The sequence below is a fragment of the Hippoglossus stenolepis genome, chromosome 12 (genome assembly GCF_022539355.2).
Source record: "Hippoglossus stenolepis isolate QCI-W04-F060 chromosome 12, HSTE1.2, whole genome shotgun sequence".
Taxonomy (NCBI): Eukaryota; Metazoa; Chordata; class Actinopteri; order Pleuronectiformes; family Pleuronectidae; genus Hippoglossus; species Hippoglossus stenolepis.
In genome coordinates this window covers 15,170,052-15,191,532 of record NC_061494.1, presented here as the reverse complement: position 1 = coordinate 15,191,532, position 21,481 = coordinate 15,170,052, and the positions used below count along the sequence as shown (strand labels likewise).

Here is a 21,481-nt window from a genome sequence, read left to right as displayed (position 1 = left end):
CCTTGAATGAGTTGGAACTTTTGGTAGCGGCATGAAGTTGAAGTCTTGGGATTATCAGTTCTTTGTGTCTATGTCTGCGAATGGGTAATGAGTTGATCTGAGGTTATTGGGTGTGTGGCATGCGACATTTGCACTGTAAAGATGGTTGGAAACGGCTTTAACCTAGTTCTGTGATGATGGGGATGTTGGATCCGGTGGTGACGGAAGCCTGACGCACGAAGCCATGTACTGGACTGCTGTCTGGAGATGACCGGTCCATTCCAGGAGGCGTGAAACCTGGAATACAGGTAAATAGAAGACATGAGTAAATAATACAGAAAGAGTCATAAAGAGATCAAGGAGAAAAAACACTGTGCAAGCAAAAAAAAAAAGTGCCTCTCATGTAGGTATCATAAGCATGAGGAGGTAACCTGGCACTCTGTATCAACACCATTATACATAGTGCATGTCAGCTCACTCAGCAGGAAGTTGTTGATGTGCGCTTTCTGTGTCATTCAAATGTGTGGATTGACAAAAAAAGGAAAAATGGAGGCGAAGGCTGAGTGAACAAGGGGCCGTCTAGAAATTTGCAATATGGATACTGTGCTTTTAGGGGTCAGCTAAGACATATTTAGCATTTGCGTCTCTCCATCACCGGGCCGACATAAATTTTGTATGTTGTTCATTTTGTTCCGATAAAATAGGTGAAGTGGATCCTGAAAACCTTTTATCGGAAATGGCGTGGCTCAGAACCACGAGGCGCAAGTGCAAGTGACAGGACTATGAATTCACATGACTTCACATTTTTTGCATTTCCTCAAAGTGACAAGTAAACACCTTAAATCTGTAATGCTATATGCATAATGCATCAACTGTGTTTTGACATCCATCATTTAGTGCTGACTACAGCAAAATGCCAGCTTATAGTGCCACCACCAAGGAAACATAATGCAGGGAATATATTCAGGTCACAAAGTTTTTAAAAGGATTGCACATTTTTCCATGCGTGTGTGTGAGTGTTTCTTGACAGAAAAGACACACACACACACACAATGAGCTGCTTACATTACAAAAGAGATCTTCCAGCCCTTTGCAACCGAAAAGACACCAAATAGTTTAGTACACAGCAGGAAGCACACACTGAACTGAGGCATGGATAATCATTACTCTTGTTATACCAATTATTGAACTTGGAAATAGCGGAGGTTTGACATTTTGAGTCGACCAGGGAGCACGAGCTCAGACAGTGAAAACATCATTTTGTCGATGTCCATAAAGGATGAGGTTCACTCCACCGGAGAGTGACAGCAAGTTTTTTTGTGTGTTTTTTTTTTGGGATACTGCCTCTAAAAACACTGCTCTTATTGTATCATAGTGAACATGAAGACAGCACAGAGCTGTAGAGGAGCCGTTTCCATTCTGCGCCGGGTGTACAGCAGAAAGTGATTGTTGGTGAGAACAGGGATACATGAGGCCTGCTGCTGAGCGGCTTTCAAAACCTGTTAGCTTACAAACAGCTCAGGAAGTTGCAGTGTGAGCTGCAAACAGAGAGCTGTATGTCTCTCTGGGACAGAACCAGAGCGTTAAAACGCCACAAAGCTGAGATGTGTTTATCTCAGCGATCATCGTAATCCTATATTAGTGAATTCATGTAGGAATTAAAATCCCCACCTATGGCAAATAAAATACTTTTAATATTTGTGTGTATATATATATATATATATATATATATATAAGTCTTCTATTCTTTCTCAATTTTCTTACAATCAGTTTGCACTGTAACATTTTACAAAATAACATTCACTGCCCAGAGTACACCAGCCGGCGTTTGAAAAGCAGTCTGATCACACACCATGTCTCCTCCTCTGGCTGTTGCCAGTGTGAGGCTGTAACCTTGTCTACCCGACTACAATGCACAATAGACATGTGAGATCTGGGTTACGTACCCCCTTATCCCTGTAGCCCCCTGGGCACAGCTATGCTCTGTGGTTGACTACATGCTACAGCAGCCGTGAGAAGCTCTCCCCCAGGAAAGCGCATGTTTATTTATTCATTTGCACCTTCTTGTTTTAAATTCCACAGACAGCGTCTGAATGGGAGCATTCAGGGAGGAAGGAATCCCAGAAGCAATACCTATGATACAATAGCAGCGTCTGGGTATGTGTGTGTGTTTCCCCGTGTATGCATGATTGCATGTCACCGTGGAGTGTGTGTGTGCTTCCTAAAGTGAAGTATTTATCACTGAAATGGTTGGTTGATGTAAGACCCAATTATTGATGACAATAGGCTCCATCCATCGACCCTGGGAGAGGATATAGGCAAGTGGGCTTCATATCGAGGTGGCTTTCTGTGGATACGGCTCCCAGGAGCGGCATGCTCTCAGATTTACCCCTGCTTATTGTTCCTCAGTGGCACCACTATCGACAGCACATCACTCACTCAAGGCTGGAGAAATAACAGCATTGGCATTCTCCTAAAACATGTGGAAGTGCTCTGCACTAAAAAATAATGGCCTCTTGGACCTTCAACTTTGATTTGTATTTACAACAGTCACTGTGGTGGCTCTAAATAGTACTGAGCTCAAGGCATGTCATGCCTTTCAGGCTAATCATAAACTGAGGATTACCTGTTTGTGGGTGTGTGCGTGGATAGATTGCGTTGGCATGAGTGACTGCTTGTGTGCGATGCGTGCGGACGTACACACATCCGAACACGAAGGTGCGCGCACGCCTGTGTCACTGTTTTGTTGTGACTAATGAGGAGCAGCTGAATTGGCCTGCCTGGTGATTTGTACTGGCTGCTTAATGATGATGAGGCCTGATGGGATGCCAGGTTCGTGTGTTTGTCTGCAAACATCAACAATCTGTTCCAGACGATCCACCAGACACCAGATCAGGGGGAACAACATCAAGTGACACAGTCATGTTGATTACATCATTATAAAGTATTATCAAGGACAAGGAGCAGCATGTAATTACCAGGGACGCCACTGAAATCAGCAGAAAATTATGTGGAGTAAACACTCTTCAACGGCTTGATGAAACAATCAGCTCAGTCGTCAGGAGTTACAGTTAAGTCTGTTTATAGATGCCATTTACAACAAACCTGTATTTCAATTAAGGACACTTAGCAGACTGTGCATGACAAACTACATTCCCCTCTCCCTCAGCTCACCCTCCCCTTTTTCCTGTCATCTTTTCCCATCTTTGAATACTGTCTTCTCTCCCTGCCACAACCTGTCCCCTCAGGGCAGCCGTGCACATGCAGTCCAATAGGACGCTCCTTACCTTGGGAATTAGCCTGTAAGACCCCGATGCTGTCATCAAACTGCATAGATTTGATGTTGAGCGATGCCAAGATGCATTCCTTATCCTGCAGTGAGGCGTCTTCGATATTGTTCTGATTGGCTGACAGGATTACACACATGTCGCAGAGGTTGATGTTGACAGCCCTTAAATCCGCCCGACTTAATGGTGTACCCTTCAGGGTGAGGAGAACAGAGAGGGAGAGAGCGAGGCAGAAGAGGAGGAAGCAAAAATGCGGGGAGAGGAGAAGAGACAGACATGGGGGACAGAAAAACAAATTTAAGAAGTGAGCAGAGTGGAGCTTTGGGAAATTAGTTAACAAGTATTCTTGTTTCGAGGCGATGACATTCCACTGATCTAACTGGGCACTGGAGAATCAGAGACATGGACTAATCTAAAGGCTAGCCTGCGCTGAGGGCTGTGTTTGGGATTCTCCTCTGATCATCAGTCAAGTCAGGCCTAACAAGCTCTAAGGCAGCGAGCCACGCCATCTGTGATGGGCACTGCAGCTGCAACACATGAACTCCATCTTGGATATACAGGATGCGTCACTGCTCTGGTAAAATGAAGAAGAGGGCGGGGCGGGGTGGGGGTGGGGGGGTTGACTGAGCTCGCATAGAGTGATCATTCAATTGAGTAATGTGTGATCACATCAAGCTGACAATGCCTCTCAGGATTTCACTGTGCACGTAGCTCAAAATGTCAGTCACATGCACACACAACCACAGATTCTGGGTTTTAGATTCATCTCCCGTGGCAGGGAACGGGTGCACTCACAGGTAAGATGGAGACCTTGGGGAAGTTGTGTAAAGTTTCCCACTCTCTGCGCAGGTAATCCAGCGAGCCCACAAACACTATGGGCTTCAGCTCGTGGTAATGGAAGTTGCTGGCTCTTAAAGGCATCACCAAGTTTCGCAGCCCCACCAAAGCGGACGTGACATCCCCAAATATACAGACCACTACATGGCCGCTCAGCACCGTCATGGAGGCTTCACTCCGGGTCTGCAGGGAACAGGGGGATATGGGGAGAAGAAGAGAAAGAGAGGGAGGGATGAGTGGGAGTGAAAACAGAGGAGTAAGAGACACAGAAAAGAAATGAATGCTGTTAACAGAAAACCGGGTAGTGTGCATGAGGAACCAAACCAACAGCATTTAAAAGTCTGTTATAAACTGTTATAAACCCACATTAAATAGTTTGTTAACCAAGCTGAAACATACATGATTAGTTCTTCTTTAAAAATCATCTATTAACAGGCTGCAACATTTACATCAACGAGGATTTGGTTAACTACTATTCTGTTTATAAGCAGTTTATTGGATAATCAGGAATCTCACACAGCAAAACCAAAATGTGATTTTTATCAGAGGGCAGTTGGCTGAAAAATGCAGTTTGTAAGATTTTAGGCACATACACTGTGTATGTATGTATGTATGCAAGCACCCTGTCATAAAAACAGAAACTCATAAACAAAGATCCTTAATGTCGTAAGAGAACAATGCAAATCCTCTGCTTTCAAGATCTGTCGCAGCAGCTTGATGTGCATTTCACTGCAAGTTTGTTAAGAAAACTAAACGCAGCCAGTTTCAAACTAAAACTGTGTCTTTGTTTACCGGAAACATGAGGTTAAACTAGGAGCATTGATTTTATCTAGTGGATGAAACATTTTTGAAAATTATCCACAGATCAGGTCCAGTGACCACACTCTTCCAGGAATAATTTTCACCCTCCTATTTAATCTGAATTAAAACTTGAATAAAACCTTTAAGAGAAAAAGTGTAAAAAAAATTCCCTAAATCTCAGCTATAAAGGTAATTTCATTTGATTTGGATCTTAAACCCATCACCCTCAACCTAAATGCTTACAAACTGCGTTGCAAAAACATCCGAGCAAACCCATGCGTGGAGAGGAGCTGAAATGCTGTTCACAGATCTTTGGAGGATATATACATACGTATAAAAAACAATAAACTCACCTTGAAACAACAGAGAGGCATTGAGAGAAATTTCAGTACATATTAGTATGTGACTGTGTTGCTACAGTATCGAGGGGAAACCTTTGCTCCTGAGCATCACTTACTTTAACTTCAGTTCTGTTATTGTTATTTTGTGTATATTTTTATTACATTTCTTTATTGCATTGCACTTACAAAGCTCTTGCCCCCAACTCACCAGGATAACTTTTTCGATCTCCTTAGACGGGCACCAGTGAAACATCCCTGTCGAATCATACCTCTTCACGTTCATGTCCATGTTCTCGATTTGTTCATTTCCAGGAATCAGAAGGGGGTCGTGTCGACTGAGGAGACAAAATAACACGTGCACGTTAGCACATTTTTGTGAAATGCCTGCGGCCTCGTGGTCGAAGTGGCAAAACCACCTGGATTTGTTTTGAGATACACACAGTAAAGTCAGATCTGATTCATTCATCACTTCAACTGCAAAATGCCGGACTGCACAGATCAAGGTGCAGTTCACATTTAAAAACAACACAAGACACATTATCCATAAAAAAATTAAAAACATAATAAGATACAAGCTTTAAAACTTAGCTTAGACATTTAAAGTGCATGAAGATCATCCCATTTAAACTATTTTTAACTGCAATAATATTGTACATCCCATAACTAACACATCATTCCTCCGTTCGCTCTTGTCCTTGATGCCCGCGCCATCAGAAAACTAAAAGACCCTGGTGCCTGCAGTGGTGCAGAGGAGAACAGCAAGTCAAGTCGAGACTTGAATGCTACTGACTGAATGGCATGACAACACAAGGCCAATTACCAGCTTTTACCCTCTCCTCCAGTTCCCGACGCCATGCGGAGCAAATAGTAAACGCTCCAACAGGCTCACACTTTAAATATTTCAGGAATTTGCCCAATCACATTTTGCTTCCACAACTGATGGACATTAATGTTTCAGCAGCGTGTCACAACCAAACAGACTAATCCACAGCAGTGGGCTGCTGAGTTTTATCCGGTGTAACACTGACCATGAAAGGGCTCCTGTCAGCCCTGTTATGCTGCCTCTCTTGTTCTTGCACTTATCCTACGAGACGTGTTCTCACAGTTCCTCTAAAGGCAAACCCACAATATTTCACCCAATCCCACTGAGTCAAAAGAAACTGCAGGGTTTTTTTTATTTTTACTGCCGCTTCACAATAACTATATTGTTTGTTCAGCTGCGATGCAAACGTAATTTATTTACAGTTCAACCCAAATAATGAAATCCTTGGTTAAAGCAGCGCTGCACCATCTCGGAAAAACAGAGAAGTGCACGGAGACAGACGCTTGAGTAAAATGGGAGAAAGCATCTCAAGAATTTGACATACATCTCTCTCAGTATCACTCTCTCTATCGTCTATCAACACTGTCATTCGCTGACAACGCTTTGATGTCGTCTCTTCCTTCAGCCGGCATTTGGGTTGCATGCCATCGCAGGAAAAGTAAAAGTTATTTAAAAAATAACCTGTCAATTAGGCACCATCTCACCACCTCTCTTTCCCCCTCTTCCCTCTATCAGTTAGTGCAGGTGATAATAACACTGACAGCATTTAGTGTTTTTTACACTCAGCCTGAATCTTTCATCCAGAGCTGCGTGTTGCGCCAATCAACTCCACGGAGCCCCCGTCACTTCAATCTGCTCGGCTCCGCTCGCCTCCACACAGGGGCTGACTGGCGCATGCAGGCGGGCTGCCGCTCCACCTCTCTCTGCCAAGACAGCTATCTTTCACAGAGCTGTCAGCGGCGTGACTGGCAGCCTGTCACCGGCTCCGCACACCTCCTCCTCCCTCTGCCTTCTCCCTGCCTCGGGTTGAACCTACCACGAGGCTCGGGGAGAGCAGACATGACGCCCGTGCCACAGTGCCACGCCCGAGGGATGTCAGCAGCGGATGATACCTCCAGCGATTGGACGCATGTCGTCAGTCACGACCCGTCAAAAAGGTTCGAGGACATGTTGTCAGCGGCGTGGTGGAAGCGCGGTTCGTTAGGAGAGTGACATGTCGGACAGGAGGCCGGGAAACTAATAACCCCAACGTGCTGAGGATATAGGTCAGGATGCAAAATGTGATTCAATGTCACCTTTGACATTTCAATAAACTGCATAAATATATTTAAATAGATTACAAAATACTCTTTTTTACATTTTATTCATTTGGAAAATCCTTTAACGGAAAGTCCCCCACCAAAACGCAACAACTACATTCCTATTTGTAATGAATTTACAGTATATTGGTTTGTAAAGCAAATATTTTCCCTGGGTAAAATAAAGAAATTTATCAGATGCACTTTTATATATATAGGACAAATATTTCCCTTACAGCATGTCTTACTCCAGTGTCTCCCCCCCTCTCTTTCTTCCTCCCTCCCTCCCTCAGTATATATTTCAAACAGAGTTGAGTTATTCCAGTGTATCACTCTGCAGTCACAAGCTGGGGATGGGCGTGCTCCCCCAATCCCTCTCTGCCAGACTACGAAGGCAGCCTCTTGCTTTGAAAATTTTCCCCATCATGCAAACTGACAAAGGCATGCTTTTCAAAAGCCCACAGCCAATCTGTTGATCATTATTTATTTACAAAGGCCTTTAGGCTGCGAGTCCTGTAAAAATCATACTTGATACGTATGCTCGCTCTCTCGCTCGCTCGCTCTCTACTGTGTTTTCCCCCGCCTTGCTTGTAGAATAAAGTATCCCTAAGGCTACCTCAAACAATCACTTTTCATTGTGCATAAAACACACCTTGTAAAGAACAACTGTTTAATATATATGGTGTTATATGTTGGCGGGGGCAGCTGCGAATGGGGGGGGGGGCTGTGGACTGTGATGGGTAATTTGATGTTTTGCTGAAGGCTAAGACTTGGAGAATAAAAAAAATCTACACCTATAACAGAGGACCTGTCATCCCCCAGTACCCAAGAGCCAGCAGAATACAGAAGCACCCCTAAAGCAGAAAAAACTTTGACACCGCTTTGAAGCGTTTTCAAAACTGAGTAAATAACTCTCAAGAATTATTATCATTGCGAGATCAAAGCGGAGATGCATATATTACACGGCAGAGGGGGACCGTCTCGCGAGCAAGGGAAAAAAACAACAAAAAAGGGAAGAGAAGAAAAGGTTTTGTGCTTTAAGTTAGGCAAACTAAACAGCCTTTTAAACAAGCAGTTAGCTGGAAATACGCCAATGTCTAGTTGCTTTTGTAGTCGTTTTCTCCCTCTGAGCAAGGGCATCGAAAATGATGCTCTGTTGCAAACTAGACTGAAGGGTATGACTCTGTGTTGGGCTAATGGTTTGGCAAGTGTGAAGGCTTATTAAGTGCTTTTTTTTTGTGTGTGGAGAACCGAGGGGGAGGCTGACAAGTGCTGGACAAAATCACATAGGCACGCCAGAGCAGTAGGAGGAACGCTGCCTCAGGGAAACTCGCAGAACCAACATACAAAGACCTCTGCTAGAATGTAAGGAAAACAAACCACGGCACAATAACGAGTAACAGCAAGAATATAATTCAGAAATCAATGATAGGAATCAAAGTATATTTGTATTTTCCACTTTGTTGCCGATTTTAAACTTCCTGGCAATACAATCTTTTGTTTTTGCCTTCAGGGATTTTTAATTCCACACAGAAAACATGATTTGTTTTCCCGCACACTTCAGACTCTCCGCACAGTTCTCTCCAGATGTTTTCCTCATGTGAAGTCGTGAAGGTGATGACCATAACACTCAGCCTCATTAGGAGACAGGCAGCGCAGCTACGAGTGTTCCTGTCCTGTTAGATCTTCGCCGCCGTCCCTTTTACGCCGCCGTCCCGACGTGCAAGCCGCGGCCTCCCCTGCCTTTTCCACGCTGTCGTGTTGCTAACCCATGCCTCTGAGGCGGAGGAGCACAAAAAAAAAAAAACTAGCCCCCTTTTATCCTTCAAAATCAATTAACGGCAATTTAATTCCACGGGACAGCATAAAAGGAAGGTAATATTTGAATTCATATTTGATTGTGATGATACATCTCGCATATGGCCTTAAGTACCAGAAACAGTACTCACAGGGGTTCCCACAATAGAGGAGTCGCCTGAGGGCAAAGTAACCATGCAGGTCCCTCTGATTGGTTGCTGGTGTCATTAGTGCCAGCATTGTTTAAGGAGTACATGTGGACCAGACCGGAGGAGGTGACAGCTGGGACTTTAGAGCCAGAGGAGTTTTTAAACAGCTCCTCACAGCCGCTTTTCATGACAGAAATATTATTTCAGCTCCGTCATTAACAGCTGACAGCATGCCATCCTCAACAGCCAGAGCATAACAGGGCACTTCTCCTCTCTCGCAGACTTTCTTATACCTCCTTCCTCTGCCATCCTTAATTTGCCCCCCACCCCCCCCATTCCTTCCATCCAAAAACTCCCAACACAGCAGCATCCACCTTCCGAAGTATCTCTAGCACGCATGCACTCCCTCCATCCTCTCCTCCCTCCGCCTCTCCTCCGTTATCTGACTCCCTCTCACTCCCCGCTTGAGAGATGGAAGGAGATAAATCGGCGTCGCTTACCTCATCATCTTGGGCGAGCAGTTGGGCGAGTTTCGCATCCCTCCGTTGCGCTGCTTTTTTTTGGGCGAGAGCGTCGACGGATGCTCGTCTTCAACTGCAAACACATGCACAGGATGTCAGAACAGAGACAGATGCTCGGGGGAAAGTGTGCTGGACCTGACATTTAAAAAAGAAATTGCCAACAAACAATTAATCAGTCATTGCAAACAAATAAAAAAAAAACATGAACAGAAGAAAAAAAAAAAAGGAAAATTAATAATTCAGTGTCAAATTGGGAAAATATAGAGAAAGCATTAGTAACGGACAATGGTAAATCTGAGAAAGGCAGGAGAAAACCACGGAGAAAAACCAATTTACGACCTGAAAATGTCACGGAGGGCTCACGTCCCAAAACCCCCATATTTTTGGCTCTGCTATAGGTGCACTTTTAACAGGGCTTCCACTGCTACACTACTGCTGCGTAAAACCCAATAAGCTGTGCAGGTTGGACCTCTAGCAGTCTGCATCAGAGTGACCATGCTTTACCTACACCATTAATTGCCATGAGATGGTACAGACTGTCATTGTCAATGGGGCGCGGGCAAAAGCAATGACAATGAGATAAATAAGGTTATGGAGATGGATCTTGTGTTGTTTTTTCCCCTCTACATATGGCTACTTAAACCCCACCCCATCATTCCAGTTCATTCTAAAGCGCACAATGGCTCTTCTACAGGTCTACCTCCATGCCGAGGGATCACTTAGCACTCCACACACACCATGACGGACGCTGACAGGGTATGAGTTAGTGGACTATGAAAGCAGCTAGTAATTGCTCGTCACCCTCCAGCAGATGAAGGTCAGGTCTGGGCTTTTTTTTTTCAAAGTTAAACTGAAAAATAAATGATTTATTTAAGATGAAATATTCCACTTTCTTGTGTTTGACACTTTGGCTGTTAAGTGGTTGTAGGGCTCGGAGCTGCAGCCACAACAGAGCTCATTTTTGATCAGATCCAAGTTCGGTTTCCTGTCAACTCTGCTTTTCCCCGTGTTGAGAAACAAACGGGGGGGCAAAAGCACTATTTTTCCAAACTTTGCTCAAGTCCCAGTCAGACAGAAGCGGACAAGAAAGAGAAGCCCTGAGTGAGGCCAGGCCCGACTGTCTGAAGATTGCAGTGGAGCTATAACAGTATTCTGATCTTCACTACTGTCTGAGAGTTTCAAGAGCGTTCAGACAGGCACCCAGATACTCTCATCCACTCTGCACCCTCTCAGCTGCAAATGCCAAGTGCACTGTCACTTCAAACCTGTATTAGTCCTTTGGTTAGGAATCAATAACACAGCATGATATTAGTGCAAATCAATGTGCCCGCCGCAAGCCGTGACTATTCCAAGCATGTGGAATTTCATTATTGTCTGAGCACCCATTCTAGGCTGTCACCTAATTCTGCTAATAAAAGATAAGAAATATGACTTTGCCTTCTAATAAAATGTCATTCCCTGACATTTCCTTTATGCAGTTGGGCATTCGGAGTAGCTAATATCACAAGCACTTTCCACTTTACAAATAATTTGCTTTCTAATGTACTTTGAAAAATTCCACATCAGAAATATGCATTCGTTGCCGTATTGTTTTACAGAATTCTCCTGGTTTAAACTTAATGTGCTAACGGTATAAATCTAATGTTTCTCACTTGCAGCCACAACAATAACATTAAATACTTTCCAGCCAATGGGCAATAAAAGCTTTTCCAACGAAAGATTAAAAACTTTAAAAGATTCTATTTCCTCTCCCCAAAGGTCACTATCCTCAGAGCTCACAATTTCTGCAGCACGTCTAAAAATACAAATTGAAAAGAATCGCACTTCTAAAATTCACAAGTCTTATTACTCCTCAAGTTGGGAAGTCACTCAGACAGTAGCAGCCACTGCACTAGCAGGCAAATCCGTGCAAAGCAGCGGGGGCAACCACAGCAGCAGCTCCAGCATAGTGAACCGTCATGCAGAAAACAAGGCACAATGGTGGGACGGGCCAGGCGGGGGTTACTGACTGATGCATCCCGCTAAGGGGGCGACCTACAGTGCCTACTGTGACTGAGCAGCATGGCATTACTGGGATGGTAGCGGTATTTCACCGGCAGACTGCGGGCCCGATTCAGCCGACTCTCAGCCAGGGATCTGGCCGTCACGTCTCCTGGGCCTGAGATACTGAAGCGCAGTTTGGAGGGGTGAGGCCCTGGCCCCGCGGGGAGCAGGCTTCCTTTACGGTTATTAACAAGGGGGATGTTGATTGTGCCCGGTCTGACCAGGGGGTCCTGGTTGGGGTGCAGGGTGTTGGGGAGGAATTCATTTGAGGTGATGGAGGCAGGGGTGCAGCCGGTGGCTTTAACTGAGCGGTTTTGAAATGATGGTCTAACTTCATCCATTACTGTCAAACAATGGAGAATAAAAAGTGTGAGAAAGCCTGTATTAATGCTCATAGAAAGTAAAAGGTGTTAAACTCTACAAAATAATATACTGCTCTTTATGTCATAATTGTTAGAATAAAAAACTATGTAATGATTATTTAATAAACTACAAATATGTAAAGGCTGTTTCTGTTAGAAAAACATTGCAATTTCTCTCATTTCAGTTCAGATTCATTTCATGCCATGAACTCAAAAATTCATGCCCTAACAGCAGGAATCCTTTTTTATTTTTCTAAACCTGCTGTTGAAACGTGGCGTACCCTCTTAGCTGAGGATGTTCACAGCGACATTTACTTTGCAATTGTGACAAACATGAATTAATCAGGAGCCTCTCAGTTTTACTTCTCCATTGTGCTTCACTTTGTGGTAGAACAAAGCTCGAGACACGGCTTGGCTAAAGCCAGTCAAATCAGATACTGTGTCATCTCAAGCGGAACGTGTAGCTCGGTACTTTCATTTCAGCAAATATAAAATTTAAAAGTAATAATTTATACTATTACTTATTCAAATAAACTTTAAACATTAAAGATTTATCGGATACATTTTGGCATTATGTGTAGAAGGTTTGGTTTAATTCTTAATCTAAAAATACAGTTTAGTAGATTTACATGCTGAATTGTTTCTTCTTTTTTTTTTGCTGTAACTTTGACAGTAATCACAGTTTGTGCAGTGGCAACCTTCTGTGTCTAATATGAGAATACATACGTATACCTGATGTTCACCCAGCCATTCAAACACACACACACACGCACACACACACGCACACACTCTCTCTGCAGAGTCAAGCCGTATGTATTGAAGGGGTCATGGCACACTGCAGAAAGACAACAGGGGCAGATGAGTAAAATATCTGGTTGCAAAGTTGACTGCGAGAGGCGGAGCCCTTTTCCTCCCTTTGGTCGAGGGCTGGTTGGTTGGTTGTTTGGAGGAGAGAGCATGCTTGTGTGGCCCCGGGCGATAAACAGACGTTTATCCCAGCCGTCAGCTGCCTCCTTGATTTACGGGGCGCCACCGATAGCTCCTGGATTCATCTGGCCCTTGTCAAACACGTGCAGCGTTAGAGAGCACTCACCCGCCCTGGCAGGTCCACTGTGCATCCTGCACAACCCAGACGGCAACTGTCCCTTCCTGAAATGCTAATCACATGACGGTGCTGTCCTGCATGCAAGAACTTATCAGATCGCCATGACCCAATGTAAACTGGACGATGAGGAGAAGCAACAACAACTGAAAATGTTTTCTTCTGTATGTGAGCTGAGCTGGCTTTGCCTTTATACTTTCTACTGCATGAACAAGCTTTGTTCTTCGTCGGCAGTGCAAATGCATGAAATAGCTTTTTAGGCCATGCATTGTTGTGTTGCTACAGTTAAAAAATAAAACTTCTATTATGATTGCGACAATTTCTTTTAGATGTGCTAAAGAGGAAGTCCCTATTTCAAAAGAGGAAACAAAATAAAATGTCTAAATGTTTATAAGAACATAAACATTACATAAAAATGTACAAAGAAAATGTTAAAGTTGACGGATAGCATTTAAAAAAAAAAAAAACTTAAATTGATTCCTTACCAGAGAGAAATAAATGCATTTAACAATTATTTACCAAAAAATTACCTAAATTGCAATCGGCTTTGAATCGAACGCCAGCCTCTTTTTGACTTCCACTGTTCCCTGGTGTTGTAGCGCCATCTGCTGCTACATGCAGCACAATACAAAAAGAATATTTTCATGGAACTACATGGTATTATCAAACACAAAAAAAAATGATCAGTCTCTAAAAATACCATGGGACTACTTTAACTGCCTGTCAATATACAGTAGGGTCCATATTATTTAAGGATAATAAGTTAGAAACAAAACAATATGTATATAAGTTAAACACTAAATTTACTTGTTATGTTTACTTTCACATTTGGTTTTACGACACAAGACAACATCAGTACATGCTAAAGGAATAGGGGACAACAGAGAGAATACTAAAGCACAGCATCAGTACTAGTTATGTTACATATGATAATATAAAGGGGGTCTAGACTGTAAACACAGAGCTGGAGCAGAATGGAGAAGGACGGAGAAACACACTTACGTGATCTGACATATCCATTATACTTATATTTGGCTGAGGAGAATGCAAAGACAAGTGGCAGGTCACACGGAGGGAGTAAGGATGTAATGAAACAGACACATTAGGAATAGAGACATCAACGTAAGAGCAGTGGATGGACATGGAATCAAATGGAACTATGATGAAGTGCTACCAGTGAAAAGGCATGAGGACAAAAATAAGAAAAAAGGTATAAATGATTAAAGTAATGGTGGTGGTGATGTAAGAATGGCATTGATGGCACAAAAAGTGGCAGACAGGTGAATGTGATGAAGTGTCCGCTCTCAGTGTGAGCCATGCCTTTAGGAAAGTGTACTAAACCTGTGATGGGATGGAATGACAGTCTAATTATTACATTTCTTCAAAGGGTCTGGTATTTGAGGTTACACAGTTTCAGTGGTGGATTCAACATTGCAATATTTATCATCGATAAAAATGCTCGGACGTTCTACATTTCTGTTTTGACACTGTGACGTCTGTAGACAGGACAGAGGAAGTCACCGTGGGAAACAAAGACAACATGGATGTAGACGTCCAAAACACAGACAGCACACACACGCTGCGCAAACACACACAATACACAGGGACTTGATCTCAACATGTAGTCAGGAAAAAATGTCCTGCACATTTAAATCCCTTCTTATTTAAAATGGATTAACTAAGGTTTCCAGTATTTATCTATGAATGACAGTTTATGGCCTTGACAGAGGAGGTACAGACGACTGGTAACAATATAAGAACTGGTTGAGTGCAGACTTGAACTGAGCTCTGAGCTGCTGACACTCCCCACTCTTTTCCATCGTCTCTTCCAGCAGTAAAGGTCACAGCGAGGGCCCAGGGCTGGCCTCTGACACGGATCCTCAAACAGGGACCTAAGGTGGCCCTGGCATCTGTCTCTAGCAATCTGCCCGCACTGCAGAGGCGGCAGACTAACTGGCTAGCATCTGGGGCGTAGCGAGGCGGCATTGGACAGAGAGTGGGGGCGGTGGGGGTGTGTGGGTGTGTATGTGTGTCAGTGGGAGGGGGGGGGCATGCCTGCCTGGTGGACAGGATCTGTCAGGGCAGGTTTGGTGATGGACCAGCAGGGCTGGGAAAATGAAAATGCAAACATAATTTCCGTGTCAGGACAGATAAGGTCCCCGGCAATGAGATGCAGATACAAACACATCCAGAAACACAAGAGATAGAAAGTGCATGTTGTTACACACACTAGAAGTGCACGCACGCACGCACGCACGCACGCACACGCACACACACACACACACACACACACACAGCCCAGAAGGTTGTGGACTATAGCCGAAAGCATCTCCCGAGCTCGGAGCCCCCTACCCTTGTCCATAGCTCCGATTATAGAAGCGTCAACCTCTGGAGTATATAAACCCAGACTGTGGTGACAATCAGGTCACAAGTAAGAATGCATGTAACTAATATACAGACCAAAAATAAACTGATGATCCAGCTAAAAAAACTTCTGAGACAATATTTCTAAAATTTAGCGTACACACAAATCCCACCAATCACACAATAACTTTGTCTAAATGTTCATCTGCAAATATAATGTTTGCTTTAAACTATAGTTTTGACTACACATTAAATATAGAAAGAACTTAAATTCCGCAAAATCTGCAAAAGTTTCCTTAAAACTGAAGCCTATGTCTCATCTTCATGTTTCACTCCAATAATTCAACATCTGACTAAACTCCAACATCACTGTATGTGTACAATCCCGAACAACAGAAGACTGAATTAATCTGGTTGGCTAATTCGTCCACTTTAGCTCAAGGTTTATCTTATTTCATCAAATACCACATTACTCACTAAACCCTTTGGATGAGAGGCTATTCATTAAAATATCATATCATTAAAGCCCATAAAGCAATAGCAAGGTTTATGTTCATGTCACCATTAAAGAGGTGAGTGTATTCCACTGTGAAGCATAAATGTGACTTGCATCAGATCACAGGATGCATTAAATTAAACAGTGCTATCCAAGAAATCAATTATCCAAATACTAGGGGCCAGACAAATCTGGCTCGGATGTACAAGAGCATGAAGTCATCATGGATAAAGACGTCTTATCCTCTCAGTGTAGTGGGAGTGGGGGGGGGGGAGGAATGGGGAGAGGAAATCCCGCAATCCCTGACTGACAAAGCCCAATGCACTATTTCAATAAACTCACTTTGTTCAGACAAAGTCAGAGTTAAAAAGGGAAGGAAATCTAAGACAGAGGAGGCTTTCCTGAAATCCTACAGGGGGTTGAGGGAGAAGTGAGATCAGTAACCATGTAATGGCCAGTAATTGGTATCGGGGGATATCAGCGCAGGCTGAACTACAAGAGGCCAAGCCAAACTCATCATGGCTTGTTTGACACTAATCTAGGCTGAGTCGGCAGACGGTGGGAGAATGTTGAGAAGGAAATCAGATCTGTATGTCTGAACCCAACGCTTTGATAGTGAGGCCTGCCGCTGCCATGTCTAATTGACGGACAATTTTGTATTTAGTATCCACTCAAAAGGAAAACGAGAAGGAGGGGAGCCGTCCTCTTCTTACCTTTTTCTTTATCAAGCCGACATCACCTTTTTTGTAATTCTCATTTTGTGTTTTCTCTCCCCTCTCCTTTTCCCTTATCTACCTTTTTGTCCTCTTTCCTGCTCGAAGAAAACTTCTCTCTCTCTCTGCACCTCACCTCTACCCTCCTCATCCACTTCCTTTCTCCTGGCTAAGGCTATATACATTACGAGTTGTATAGACTGATCTTAAGAAAATCAAAGCTGCAATCAGAGCAGGACATTATTATACATCTTGAGGAGTTGCACATGAGAACACAGGTGACTGGACTTGCTTGTGATTCTTGAAGATGTTTCAAATCATATCCAAGAGGCTTCTTCAGTTCTGTCCACGTCTCTGCTGGTCAGCCTTGTTGTGAAATGTGTCTCACTCTCACGTTGAGTTGTTTGTTCTGAGATTTCTGCAGGATTCTTTCAGCTCAGAGGATTTTCACAGTTTGAGTCCAGATGAAAAACTGATTACGTTTTGATGCCTGCATCTCGAAATAAAAGTGGTTCCTGTATTCTGCACGTTTCCTGCAATTCCATCTCATACTCCTGCTCAGGTCGAAGGGAATTTGTTCCAAAGTGTTTAGTGACTGAAATGAAGAAGCCTCTTGGATGAGAAACACAAGCAGGTCCAGTCGCCCGTGGTCATGTGCAACTCCTGCAGATACTATGACCTGGATGACTGAGCACCTTAACGGATACTTATCTTCAACTGTGCAGTGTAAAAATTAAAAACCTTGCACAGTAGCTCAGGGAAGCTAAGTCAAAGGTAAAAAAAGAAAAAAATCAAAGTAAAATAGGACAAAAGAGTTCAGGACTAATTTTAAAAATGAAAAAAACGCTTTAACTGAAACGTGAACAAACTGAAAACAGTGTATACCTCCAAAGTAAAATATAAGACATCAATAAACAAACAAACATTAAATAGCAATATAACACCTTGAGAATAAAGACGAATATATTCCATTTTTGTGTACAAAGATATCTTACCTTAAAAGACAAATCAACACCAACTCTAATAGTGATACAATCACACAACTGCATGAGTGGTGCAACATATCTAACACCTACAGTACTGAACGGTACAGCAGCAGCACCACAGAGCCACACCACCACTGGACCCACCACACACACATTACACTCAGGGTATAAGACCAGTCAAATAATAATGAGAAAGAGCTGAACACAAGGGTGAGAAATCAAGTGTGAACAAAATAAAGTAAAGGTGATGAAGAGGTATAGATAGAGAGAGATAGAGAGAGAGAGCTATAGATAATGAGAAATAGAGATAGAGAGATAGAGAAATAGACATAGAGATATGGAAACATTTAGATAGAGATATAAATAACTAGATATAGAGCTATAGAGATATAAAGAAAGAGATAAAGATGAATAGAGATATAGATATAAAGAAATAAAGATAGAGTTAAGAAGAAATAGATATATAGATATAGATAAATGGAGATAGATACAAAGAAATGGAGAAAGAGATATAGATAAATCGAGTAGAGATAAAGATAAATAGATATGGAAATATAAAGAAATAGAGATATAGAAAAATTGAGATAGAAATATAGATACAATTAGAGATATAGAGAATTCGAGATAAAACTATAGCGAAATAGAGAGAGCGATAAAGAAATAAGGATATAGATACAGAGATATAGAGATAGATGGATAAAGATGCAAGTAGGTCAAAAACAACTAGCTAAAAACTTATATTTATAATATTTGATAGACAGAAATATAACAAACAAATTCCCATAATCCACAACTACGGAGTCACAGTTAACAGAGTACACCACGTGGACAACATCACAGACACACGGACACACACACACGTACACACACGTGCCTCTGCATGGCACGACACACACACACAGAGCACACACCACAGACACGTAACAGCATGTGTTGGGCGGTGTCACTTACAGGCACGTAAAGTGGTTGCGCAATCATGAACAGAGACAGAGGAAAGTGGGTAGGCCCTCTGAAGGGTGTCCATGTTACTATGTACACTGCCTGACATGCAAGAGCAGTCTTGCTCTGAACGGCCGCAATCAAAACAACATGCCAGTTTCATTCGTTTGTAGACGGACATCTTGGCTACAGTCATGTTTTGGGATGAGAGGAGAGGAAAATCAGCAGGTTAATGGCAAGAGGAGAAATTATTCATCCAGGGGAAGTCGGAAGGTAACTTCATCAGAAAGTGCAAGCCTTAGCCACCCGCTCCCACAGGCTTGAGCCCCAAAGTTAAACAACACAGTGCAAGTGCAGAGACTTATTCCGATCTAAAATCAAATTTCATTCAGGAAATCGTCAAATTACTTTCTTTTTTTAGACTTCGACAATTCATTGATCCAATTTGGTGATGTAATAATGCTGTTTATAGTATGATTCGTTCACTTTGACTGGTTCTCTAGGGGTCAAGCTGTGTGCTAAGGCTGTAACAGGTCAAAAGGCAAAACTATAACAGTGGGAAAGAGGGGTGAGGAAAGGGGGTTGAGGGAGGGAGGCATTCGGGGGAGAGAGGCATGAGCAATGTCTTGAGCAGCAAACCTCATACAATGTTTCATACATTTGAACATCCTCTATCCATTTGGGCTGAACGAGTGGATCACGTACCTGTATCCCATCATGCAGCTGTAGCGGCTCTGTCCAAGGCATCACACTATTCAACTGGCTATAGACTTTGCCAATTCATGCTCGAGTCAGACCTGCGTCTTCACTGCTCTGCTCCCCGGGGGAAGCTTCACTCTGATGTGCATGTGTGCAGAAACACTGTAACTACATTAAATTGTTTACATGTTTTATATTCAGTAATTATCAGAGTTCATTTAAAGTGAGCCCATGTGACTTTTGAAAGAGGAGGACATTCCTCCTTTTGCTGCTACTTGGTAGCTTATGTTAGAAAGCAAATGATAGCTTAGCATTCGTTCTATTACTAAATCAGGTTCATGTGTTAATGTTACCAAATGTAGGTGTTGTTGTCAGTTGTTTATCATATTTAAAAAATATGTTTTTGTGCTTTTGCATTAATAATAATAATAATTTTAAAACCTCAACTCATTTTCTCCAAATAATTTCAATTTATGAGGTCAAACAAATACTGTGTATTGTTGCTGTGAGGTGTCAGGTGTAAATTAAGTTGTGTAGCGTAACATGGATGTTCTTTGCATGTTCGTATTTGTTATATATTAGTTATTATCTTTAACTACAGAAGTTGTTGCAGTTACCAAGTTCCAATAAACAGTTGTTCTCTAGCACCCTACAATATGTTGTTATATTGTCTTCACACAATAAAGTCGTGGGGTAAAACTGTGGACTAATAGTCTCTCATGATATTTTGAAATTCACATTTCAGCATCTGGTTTATAGGAGGTGCTTTATTGTTTGTTAGCCAAATCCCACATGTCATATCTAAAACACTGGGAACTCGGGTATTTCACTGATCTTTCTTTTCAGTCGCTTTACAAAGCTGCCAATCCAGAGATTACGTGCTCTTGTTCAGGTGAGATTGGATGTGCAGTCTGCAGAACTGTACCACTGTAGAAGTCCTTAACTACCAGCTAGCCTGCAGCCACAATACTGTAAAGCATCTACTTTCTATGTGTGTGTGTGTGGCTGTTGTGTGAAGCCCTAAACCCCGAGGGGAGCAGGAGTGAAAGTTCCCAGAGCAGCGTCTCTAGATTGCCGTGACTCTGAGCAGAAACAGTCCCTGGTCCCCATTCTCTCATTGCCAAGGTGCGAGCAGACAGCGGCCTAATAATGTCTGGCACCTTTACAGAGACACTCTCAGCATCTTTGACTCCGAGTCACATCGGGAAATAAGGTCCTGAATTAAGTGATATACGTTTCAGCCTCTGGCCAAGAAAAGAATGGGGAACCCAGATCACAACCCATGGGATGGAGGCATCAGGGACTGTTGTATCGTCTAGCATGCACATGTGCCTTATAAGAGCATGCAGAAATACTTTAGTTCTCAGCAACAAGGGGGGGTACAGATATAACTGTTCACAGTGATGAAACAGTTTTGGAGACATGGCAGACAAGTGCAGCAAGGCCTTCAGTTCATGCTGAAACTTCTCAACTTCAGAGTTTTCGCACGGGGGCACTGGGACCACGGTATATGTATGGTACAGTGTGAATTGCTGACACGAGGAGGGTGAGCGATGGACAACACACACAAAGACTCACAGACACACTGACAATGTCTTGGACTTCTGACTTCACAAATACCCAGATTCCGGCCTACAGGATCGTGAGGTGTTCGTTTCAGGGCATTCCCCGTTTGAGGATTCAACACGACGGCTGCCCTGATAAACTGTGTGCGTGGGTTTGATCGGTCACCACCTCTTAAACTCCATTAAAGCACAACAGACTCAAACAGAAGCTATCAGGGCGCTGTGTTGAATCCAGAGGATGTCCCGAAGAAAGCACCGTTCTGATAGATCCCCCTTATTCAACAAGAGTGCAGGGAAAAATGGCCTGAGCTTTTCAGCAGCAACAAACAGTGCATAAATATTTTTTCCTTGAAATGGCAAATTCACACAAGCCTTACTA

General features: G+C 42.9%; 1 protein-coding gene across 25 annotated transcripts in view; it reads right to left on the bottom strand.

The window, feature by feature from the left end:
* Positions 1–21,481, bottom strand: part of kcnma1a (potassium large conductance calcium-activated channel, subfamily M, alpha member 1a) — a 140,258-nt gene that overhangs the window by 16,146 nt on the left and 102,631 nt on the right. For 7 of the 25 annotated variants that reach the window (XM_035172209.2, XM_035172210.2, XM_035172211.2 and 4 more), the window contains 5 exons: positions 9,813–9,906; positions 5,454–5,580; positions 4,062–4,286; positions 3,267–3,459; positions 163–276 (listed from right to left, as the gene is read on the bottom strand). In XM_035172209.2, the coding sequence (XP_035028100.1) occupies positions 163–276; positions 3,267–3,459; positions 4,062–4,286; positions 5,454–5,580; positions 9,813–9,906 (753 nt within the window). Of the gene's footprint in view, positions 1–162; positions 277–3,266; positions 3,460–4,061; positions 4,287–5,453; positions 5,581–9,812; positions 9,907–11,871; positions 12,220–13,870; positions 13,952–14,342; positions 14,376–18,850; positions 19,025–21,481 lie in introns of all 25 variants that reach the window. The other 18 variants (XM_035172182.2, XM_035172184.2, XM_035172183.2 and 15 more) reach the window with 13 other exon arrangements.